This window comes from Triticum urartu, chromosome 2 (assembly GCF_003073215.2).
Source record: "Triticum urartu cultivar G1812 chromosome 2, Tu2.1, whole genome shotgun sequence".
Lineage (NCBI taxonomy): Eukaryota > Viridiplantae > Streptophyta > Magnoliopsida > Poales > Poaceae > Triticum > Triticum urartu.
In genome coordinates this window covers 673265084-673275722 of record NC_053023.1, presented here as the reverse complement: position 1 = coordinate 673275722, position 10639 = coordinate 673265084, and the positions used below count along the sequence as shown (strand labels likewise).

The 10639-nt window shown below is 48.3% G+C and overlaps 1 protein-coding gene across 1 annotated transcript; it reads left to right on the top strand.

The window, feature by feature from the left end:
• Positions 1 to 508: 508 nt before the first annotated feature.
• On the top strand, positions 509 to 4886 carry LOC125534009 (E3 ubiquitin-protein ligase RNF14-like). The gene is made up of 7 exons (XM_048697315.1): positions 509 to 760; positions 1390 to 1464; positions 1606 to 2095; positions 2907 to 3289; positions 3854 to 4074; positions 4169 to 4307; positions 4434 to 4886. Exons 1-6 carry the CDS (start codon positions 593 to 595, stop codon positions 4239 to 4241), a joined length of 1410 nt encoding a protein of 469 aa, XP_048553272.1. The 5' UTR covers positions 509 to 592; the 3' UTR covers positions 4242 to 4307; positions 4434 to 4886.
• Positions 4887 to 10639: the final 5753 nt, after the last annotated feature.

Here is a 10639-nt window from a genome sequence, read left to right as displayed (position 1 = left end):
TGGAAATTGGACGGAGAGCGGCGAGGAGTGGAAGAAGAGAGTGGGGAATTTTGGCGCTGAAATAGTGCGGGATGCTACAAAAGCACGGGCTTCGCCTTCCTTTTCGGTGAGCTAGGAGGGCGAAGAGCGGCATTTTGCGTGTCCGGACTCCTACAAATCTTCCTCATGTTTGTCTCCGGTTTGCAGGAGAAATCACGTTTGGACCGCACAGCGGACCGATACACGAACGTGTTGGATGGCTTCCGCGGTCCGGACAGCATGGTCCGGACGGTTGCGGAGGTTTGCGGGTCGGCGGCGTTGGAGATGCCCTAACGTTTCTGTATAATTTTGGCTCAAATGTTAGCAGTTTTCAATATGTTCAAACCGGTGATACTTTTAGTTGAACTCCTGTTTTGATGAATCCGCCCGACTATACACATGGTTTCATAGGCAATTCGTATCCTATGCGATTCGTATTCAACCGTGTACATTACTAGTTTACTACACACACCAAATCGGGGCGAGAGCACACACCAAATCCCTCCGTACGCGGCACCGTACGCGCACCACAGAAACTACCAAGGCCGCTCCGGCCGCCACCCGTGGTCCGCTTATGGAGAGTCCTCACGGCGCCTCCCCGGGAGAAGGCGGCGCCCTCTCGCCGTCGCCGGAGGCGGTGGGGATGCTGCACGAGATGGCGCTCCGGGACAGCCAGCAGGGGGAGGAGCCCGATCTGCCCGACGAGCAGCTGCGCTCCAACGACCAGCTCCAGAAAGACGAGGTACTCCCACTGCTACCTCGCTAGGGATTAACCCTCAAGCCTGTTTTCCGGAACCAGGTCGCGAATCCCTCTCGTGATCCCGGCCGTTCGCAGTTCGCAAACTGGAAATTACGAACACCCGTTGCAACTAATGCGCCCATGGACACCCGTTTTCTAGTCTGTAGATTGTGATTCGGAGTAGCTGGAACAGGCTAACAAATAGTAAGATCGCGAGATATCGTAAGGCCAGCTATACAAAGCTTTTGAAGTGAAAGCCTGCGTACGGCGCACAGCTCTGTATCGATGGTCTAGAAAAGATGGCTGCAGAATTAGAGTGGCTCTTCCAAGTTCCCTTTACCTTTAGAATGCAAAAATAATGATGGAATTGATGAAACAAAACCGCAAATATATATAAGTTAGTACCAGATACTCCCTCTGTAAAGAAAAGTGATCTAAACGCTCTTGCATTTCTTTACAGAGGGAATACTTTGTTCTGCGAGACTTTAACTGAAGAAAGTTCTATGCCAAAACACGCGTCAAGAAACAGATGTCGAATGCAGTATTGGTTTTCTCGAAACTAGATGAATGGACACTACAGTAAATTTCAGAACTCCGCCGTCGTAATTTTTCTCTGGTCTATGATTGCATAGATGCTGGCAGTGGAGGCAATTTATGGAGACAATTTAAACATTCTTGGTGAAAATTCTGTACCACGGTATTTCCAGGTATATCTGTTTTATATATTTATTATCTTCTTGAGGAAATTATTGTTGTTTTAATTGGTTTCAGACTCCAGGACCCAGCAATTACCAAAAAATCAACAAAGATTGTGTTACAGTTTTCCTTTTGTTTTCAATTCTTTGCAGATCTATGTATATTGCGAAATTCCAGATGGTATCAGTGTGTCCGCGGAACTCCGAGGTGTTGATGATTACCCAACCAAATTCAGTGTCGAGCACTTGGCTCCAATATCGCTGACATGCCTTATGCCTCCATCTTACCCAAGCCATCATTCTCCATACTTTACCCTCGCAGTACAATGGTTGGATAGTGTGAAGATTTCCTCCCTATGTGACATGCTCGAATCGCTCTGGGCGCAGCAACCTGGACAGGAAGTTGTTTTTGAGTGGGTCCAATGGCTGCAGAGCTCTACGCTCTCTCATCTTGGTTTTGATGACGGAATAGTAATAAGGGATTCTGATAGTACGATGGATCATGTGGATGTTCGCGTTGTTGGAGGGATTCTGTCTGTAGAGGATGTTGTTCAACAGTTGATCAGCTACAATGAAGAGCAATGCCAAGAATCGTTTCTTCAGGGCTTTCATGTTTGCATGATCTGTTTCAGTGAGTACAAAGGTAAGTCGGATGCTCCATCCATGCTCATGTACTCCCACAAGTGCTAATTGCTGTACCGGGTTATGTATTATAGATTAACTTATGCAAGACTCACAGTTCGTTATTTCACAACTCCAGCTCTTTCATACTCCTAACTTAAATTTGTTGTTCTTGAACAGTAAGGGAGAGTGCTAGCGATAATAGGTATCTATTCGACACCGTACTGGGGCTCCATGGAGTCAGGGCACCATGGTTTCAAATGCACAAATCCAATCCAAAAGTTGGATATATTTTTCAGAAATTTTAGCCCTGGGGTATATACCCGATTATAAGAATTAGCATACTTTGCAATGCACATACATTTCAAATAAAACACTCGAATTTGGATATTGCAGGGTATATCTATTCACATGCCATACTGTTTTCATATAAAATCCCGCACATGCCCGCACTCTAATGAACATTATAAAAAAATACTATGTTAATATTAGTTCAAACTTTTTTCAGTTAGTTTGTATACAAGTTAAACCTGACAAAGGAAATACAAAATTCTTTTGGGCCCCATACCTAGACGAAACTAACGAATTTGTTGCATGGTGCCCCTGCTACCTGTATATACTGTGAGTAAATCAAAGTGATTTAGAATGTTCTGCTGGAACAAAGGTACAGCTCAAACACCTAAAGATAGCTTATCTTCCCTGCAAAAGTTAAATATTGAGCTTCTTTACAAAATTTCTATAATTGACAAGATGAGCATGAACAATCCAAGTTCCACCATGTCCTGAGTCTGGAATATCTAAAAGTTAAATCTGTATCTTTTGATTACTACCAGGCATCGACTTCATAAAACTTCCATGCCGTCATTACTTTTGCCGGAATTGCATGGAGACATACTCACGGATGCATGTGAAAGAAGGATCAGTCATGAAAATTGTGTGCCCTGACAACAAATGCGGAGGTTTTGTTCCTCCTAATCTACTAAAGAGGTTGCTCGGAGAGTCAGATTTTGAAAGGTGGGAAAGACTGATACTTGAAAGGACTCTAGGCGCAATGGCTGATGTAGCCTACTGTCCAAGATGTCAGACAGCTTGCCTGGAAAATGAGGACAACGCCCAGTGCCCCAAGTGCCTCTTCAGCTTCTGCACCCGCTGCAGAGATCGTCGTCACATAGGGGAGAAATGCCTTACTCCAGAAGAAAAACTTCTCTCCTTGCAGGTTCAGAATCCCTCTAAGCACTAAATATCTCCTTTTTGTAGTAAGTATTATCTACCAGCTCATTCTCTATTCTTGACCACATTTGGTTTTGATGCCGTATTTGTCCCAACCGAACCTGGTCCAAAGGACAAAATTTTGTAGCCCAACTGGTGTAATGTGCAACATTTGAACATATCTAGTCCATGCAACTAGCAACACAATATACTGGCATGAAGTGCAATTTACTCAAAGAAAATACATTACATGATCACTCTATTTGCTGCCTCATCAAGGCGTTCTTCTTAATGCAAAGATGCCCAGGCCTTCCGCACATTTAGAACAAATATAACTCTACGTATATATTATATCTGTATTCTGGATACAGTAACTATTCATAAACTAATTTTCTTTTCAGCAGAATACATCCTTTTACTTATATGATATTATTTCTAGAAAAATGGACGCTCGAAGTTCCAGCATTTCTGTTAGGGCTATTCATCATTTGTCATAGTGGTGTTCCGTTCAATGAGAACAATATTGAGATCACTGTGTTGAGTGTGTTTTTTTTTGTTTTTTTTTGTACAGGAACGTGAAAAGGTACGCCACTTAAACAAAGGCGGTACTGGACCTAGTAAATTGGTGGATGAATTATCTAGTATCAAGGAAATACTTCGTTCTTGTGTTCCATGTCCGCATTGTGGTACTGGCATCACACGTGTGTCAGGCTGCAACCATATGCTTTGTAAGAACTGTGGTAAGTTGTTCTGCTATGGCTGTGGCAAGCCACTAACTCCTGCTCATACAAGGTACATTCTTCTGATAAAAATGTGATCTATCAAATATGCTGTCTGGTAGCTATTCTCTGGATACCAAATCTGAACCTATGCTCCCCTTTGAAAGTGAACAATGCAGAATCGATTATGAGAAGCGGACAGCAAAGGTGGATTTGGTTGACGCTGTCAAAGAGCTATAGAAAAAACTGAAAGTGGGTGGATACAAACCGCATCCATGCCCGAATTGCCACCTGATAACTTACAAGGTGAAGTTTTGGTCTCTTCCGAATATCATATGGATCGGTGATCCTTTTTACTGTGATCTGAATATAGCTGTAGTTTATTTTTCACTTGGTTCTGGTAAATGAAGACTCTGTCTCTGATGTGAGCAGCTGGGAAACAACAACCATGTCTTCTGCGAGGGATGCCAGGTTCATCATTGTGCTCTGTGCCGGAAGGTGGTGCGGAAGAGCTCGGAGCACTATGGCCCTCGAGGGTGCAAGCAGCACACTGTCGAGCCCGAGGTTGCTCGGGCTAGACCAAAGAAGAATGATGACTCTCAATCAGAATCCTTGTGAGGGTTTATCATAGGGCGAGCATTGGTTTTGGCTACAGGGAGGCCATTCCTCATTTAGAAGAACAGGTTTATTCCCTACAAGTATATATACAGTTTCAATTTTAAAATAGCAATAGTTGCGCCGACAGTTTCAATTTTACCGAGCATGTCATCGATGATTAGTGAATCTCTGAACCCTGATAATCATTCTATTTTTATGTTAAGCAACATCAGTTCCGTAAAAGGCCTTCGTAACTGCAAAGTTTGCTGGATTCAGTATACCATAATGTTTCAGGCTACACTTATTATATAAGAAAAAGGGTTCCCCCACTTTATAGATAAAGCATCACCGAACAACCAAATCCTGCCGATACAAACACACACACACCACATCACACCCACCCAAGGCTGGATACAAGGACGCTGATAACGGCAACACTACGCCAACAAAATCCTAGCCAACATCAGATGAACACAATAAGCACTACTACGAAGATGTCAGGGCCCTCGACTGTGGGCGGGCCACCGCGAAGAGGAGAAGCCGTGTAAGACGAGCAATGAGTTCCAAAGCGGCGCCTTCAGCAAGGGAACGACACCATCGTGTCGCCACCGCCCAATCCAAGGATTAGAGTTTCCCCAGAGCACTCCGATGACAAATGAGATGCCGCGACGGCACCTTCAAGAAGGGGGCGGCGCTAGAACACCGCCGCCGTCGGCCTGGCAAAGCAGAATGGATTTTCACCCCGGCCAACACTCATCGTCACTGGATTGGATGAACGACTCACCCCGGTCAACACGCCGCCCACACGGCCATGCTGATCGGACAGCGCCCGAGCCGCGTGCTCCGCCCATGAGCACCGGTTACCACCAACCGGGCCGCTGCCACGGCATCCGAGCCCCACCCTCAACCAGGACACACCAAACAGACGCGGCTGACCGGAACGAAGCGAAAGCTCGCCTTCCACCCCAAAGCCGACACCTTAGCATAGTCGATGACCTCGGCGGCCGGATCAGGGCCAGGGGAACTCCGGCGGCCACCCACAACGGCCGCCAGATGCAACGGAGGGGGCACCCTGCCCCTTCCCGAAGTCCCCTGCCACCACCAGCAAGCCTCCCGCGCACCACCACACCATGGCGCCACCTCGGCCTGACAAGCCCGTCGCTGAGTCCAAAGAAGAGGGAGGGAGCTCACCCGAGTCCGACGCAGACGAACCACCGCCGGAGAGACCCATCGTTGCCGCGCGCAGATCGGATAACCACCAGGCCGCAGCAGCACCGCTGCAGGCCACCCCACTCCAAAGTCAAGACCGACCTCGGCCACCGCCCCGCGCCGCCCGCCGCCATCCGCGCCAGCACGCCACCGCCCAGATCGGGAACCCCCGCGATCGCCATGATAACCCACAAGTATATGGGATCGCAACAATTTTCGAGGGTAGAGTATTCAACCCAAATTTATAGATTCGACACAAGGGGGAGCCAAAGAATATTTGCAAGTATAGCAGCCGAGTTGTCAATTCAACCACACCTAGAGATTAATTATCTGCAGCAAGGTGATCAGTATCAAAGTAGTGGTGCAACAGTGACGATAGCAGTAGTAACTTAGCAAGAACAATATAAGATAAATTCATAGGCATTGGATCAGTAATTTGTTGGATGATATTCATCATGTGACAGTCATAACCTAGGGCGGTATGGCACTAGCTCCAGTTCATAAATATAATGTAGGCATGTATTTCGTAAATAGTCATACGTGCGTATGAAAAGAACTTGCATGACATCTTTTGTCCTACCCTCCCGTTGCAGCGGGGTCCAATTGGAAACTAAGGGATATTAAGGCCTCCTTTAAATAGAGAACCGGAACAAAGCATTAACACACGGTGAATACATGAACTCCTCAAACTACGGTCATCACCGAGAGTGGCCCGACTATTGTCACTCCGGAGTTGCCGGATCATAACACGCAGTAGGTGACTATAACTTGCAAGATCGGATCTAGAACATGGATATAATGGTGATAACATAAACAGTTCAGATCTAAAATCATGGCACCCGGGCCCAAAGTGACAAACATTAAGCATGACAAAGTCATAGAAACATCAACCTTAGAACATAATGGATACCAGGGATCAGCCCTAACAAAACTAACTAGATTACATGATGAATCCCATCCAACTCCTCACCGACCAGCGAGTCTACGAAAGAATTACTCACTCTCGATGGGGAGCATCATGGAATTGGCGATGGAGAAGGGTTGGTGATGACGAAGATCGAAGATCCCCCTCTCCGAAGCCCCAAACGGACTTCAGATTTGGCCTCCCGATGAAGAACAGAAGGTGACGACGGCTTCGTCTCGTGGATCGCGATAATTCTTTCTCCCTGATTTTTTCCAAAAAAATATGATTTTATAGCGTCGGTTTCAAGGTTTGCGGGGCCACCAGGTGGGGAGAACCCACCTGGGCGCGCCCTGGTGGGTTGTGCCCACCCAGGTGCCCCCCTCCGGTGGTTCTCAGCTCCAGAAATTATCTTTTATATTGTATAAAAAATCCTCGCAAAGTTTCATTGCATTCTGAGAACTTTTATTTCTGCACAAAAACACCACGGTAGTTCTGCTAAAAACAGCGTCAGTCCGGAGTTAGTTTCATTCAAATCATGCAAATTAGAGTCCAAAACAAGAGGAAAAGCGTTAGAAAAAGTAGATACGTTGGAGACATGTCACGCCACGCCACAAACGAGCCCGCCGCTCGACACCGTGTCCCCACCAGGCAACCCCGCCGTCAAACTCGAGAACGTCGCCATGCCGCCGGCTCCACGAAAGCCCGGCGCCCCCACTCGACCGGCCGTCTCGCGCCAGCCGCGAAGCACGAGGGGGGAGGAAGAAGAGGCCCCACCGGCCGGGCTTCACCCGACGGTGTCGCTGGGCGGCGGCGAGGAAGGAGAGCAGAGGAGAGGGGGGTCGGGTCGCGGCAGCTAGGGTTTCCCCGGGCCGCTCGCGAGAGCGACACGGGAGGGGAGGGGGGAGAGGGGAGCGTTGTTTTTGTTTGGAAAAAATAAGTATACGTTGCTTCCTTTTGTGCGCTCATATATCTTAAGTACTTGATCTCTGGACAGTAAACTTCGTCTTGGCATTGAGTTATTGCTGCCCGTCCATTGGAACAAGATCCTCTACCTAAGTGCCAGCACACCCAGCACTTCTGCTCAATGAAAGCGTATTTTACACATCAGTAACTTGTTGATATGATCTAGTACCTCTTTTTACCTGTGGTATATGATCTAGTACTACTAAGACCCGCCATGCTACGCCAGCAATAGCGCAAGCGACAAGGAGGTAACCCTAGCCGCCATCGCTGGGCCTCTTCCCTCTCCTTTCCTCCTTCTCCCTCTCCTCCGTCAAAGGGCTAGGCCAGGCGAAGCCTAGTCGGGCCGGTGACAATGGGATCTCTCGCCCCTTAGTTGGGTGTTCTGGCGTGGGCCAGCGCTGTCTGGCTAAGGTGTAGCAGTGCGGCGGTGGACCTTCATGGTGGCGGCAGCACAACGGGCAACGTGGTGGTGGCGGTGGTGGTGTTGGGCTATGCTAGATGCATTGGCTGCAATATAAAAAAATCAATTTTGCTAAAGCACATGATATGCCATAAGTAAAGGACTTCCCCTCTCGTTAGGGTTTCTCTCTCCCCTCGAGCGACAGCGAAGCTGGCATTGTAGGGATCTTCTCTCCCCGGCTGTTCACCCCCTTCCGGCGATCGCTGTGGCCCTCGGCCGCCGCGGCGTTCGGGGAGGGCGGGGACTTCTTTGGGACCTACCGCTCGCGGATCCCTAACCTCGAGCAAGCGCATGATGGGTTCGACTTCATCTGGATCGAGTACGGCTGTGTCCGATCTGGCTGCGATGATGGAGGAACTTGGCTTGAAAGAAGATGATCTGGTTGATGTCGTGGTGGAAGACACCGAGCTGCCGAAGGAAGAGACACGCTGGATGGCTCTGGCTAGGGTTCACACAGAGAAAACATACAGCCAATATTGGTTTTATAGGAATATGAGAGTGGCCTGGGACCTAGCTCAGGAGGTGAAGATCAGACCACTTGAAGATAATCTGTACCCAATGCAATTCTCCTGCCTGGGTGACTGGGAGAGGGTTATGGGAGATGGCCTTTGGAACTTCAAGGGTAAAGCAGTAGTTCTCTCAGAGTACGATGGCTTCACAAAGCTGTCGTCTATAGAGCTCAATAAATTGGACATCTGGATTCAGATTCACGACCTGCCGGACGGCTTCTTCTCTAAGGTCAAAGCTTTGTCGGCGACTGTGGGAGAATTCATATATGCGGAGCCTAGATCCCCGGATTTTGAAGGAAACTTTGCTAGAGTTCGAGTCAGGATCGATGTCACTAAACCCTTGAAGAACGCTGTCTCATTGGTAATAAGGAAGAAGGATTCGGTGGAGCGAGTGATCTTTAGAGTTAAATATGAAAGATTGCCGGATTGGTGTGCAGTTTGAGGACATCTCGGCCACCAACACAAAGAGTGCGGGGATGGGGTCCATGCCCCAAAGACGCTGGTCTTCAAAGACATCAAGGCAACGTGGTTTAAAGGCCCCGGCAGTGGACCGGGCGAGAGCAGCAATGCAGGGAGAGGCCGTGGGGGAAGAGGAAGAGGACGTTCGTACAATAGTGCTGATTTGTATGACGAACAGTATCGTGAGGAACGGGATCAGTGAGATGGAGATGTAGCAATGACGGAGGTTGATCGCAATAGGAAGAGAGGGGCCAATGATCCAAAAACCACGCTCCCAACCTCTTCAGTACAACAGACGAAGCAGCTGTTTCTGCCATCACCTGTGGTGCCTCTCAGCCCTCCTCCCAAGCAGGATCTGAAGAGATCGAAGTCAGCCTCGCCTAATGAGACAGCTCTAGAGAAGTTTACAGATTTCACCAAAAACCTTGATGCGCGTTTGGCGGGCTCCCATGGGGAGTCTCGCCATGCGCAATGAGTCTACTCTGTTGGAACTGCCGCGGGGCTGGCAAACCCGCGACAGTTCGTGAGCTTCGTGACCTCATGAGGCAACATGCCCCCTCTATCGTGTGTATTCTAGAAACCCAAATAGAGGGTACTCGTGTTGAGAATTTAGTTGGCAATTTAGGTTTCAATAAAAGATTTGCTGTAGGAAGCTCTGGTAGAAGTGGTGGATTAGGAATTTTCTGGAATGAGAAAATAAAGCTCAAGATTATCGGTTATTCAGAGTATCATATTGATGTGATTGTGGACGAGTTGACACAAACAAAAGCTCGTATAACCTTTGTCTATGGCGAAGCTCAAGTTCCACAAAGATACAAAACATGGGATATGCTTCGGGGTATTGCAGGAACCGGGAACGACCCTTGGATGGTGATAGGTGACTTTAATGAGGTCTTGCATGCACACGAACACGATGGTGTAGGCAACCGAAGCCAGGCTCAAATAGATGGGTTTCGGGATGCTCTTGATACATGTGGACTCTCGGATATCGGGTATTCAGGATCGGAGTGGACTTTCGAGAGGAAAGTAGCCGGGGGTACGTTCACAAGAGTGAGACTGGATAGATGTGTTGCAAATCTAGCGTGGACGCTAGCCTATCCAGACGCAGTGCTTGAACACAAGACAGCGGGCGAGTTCAGATCACGTACCACTACTACTCAGCCTACACGGGATGCATGCATGCAGGAGGCCCAAGAGGACATTTAAATATGAAGTTTGCTGGGAAAGAGACCAGTCGCTATCGTCAATAGTGCAGGCGGGGTGGGAAAAGACACCAGGTGTTTCGTTGCTAGATTAAAAAACGAGCTTCAGGTGCTGCGGGCGATCCTAGGAAGAACTGCACCATCTCGCGAGGAAACCAAGGCAGCAAATCAGTTAGTTGAGCTGTTCCATCGAGAGGAGATCCTCTGGCGTCAGAGGGCGCACGTGGAGTGGCTCGCGCACGGCGACAAGAACACATATTTTTTCCATTTAAGAGCCAGCCGCCGCCGCCGGAAAAACCAAATAAAATCGTTGCAGCTGCCCGATGGAAGGATGA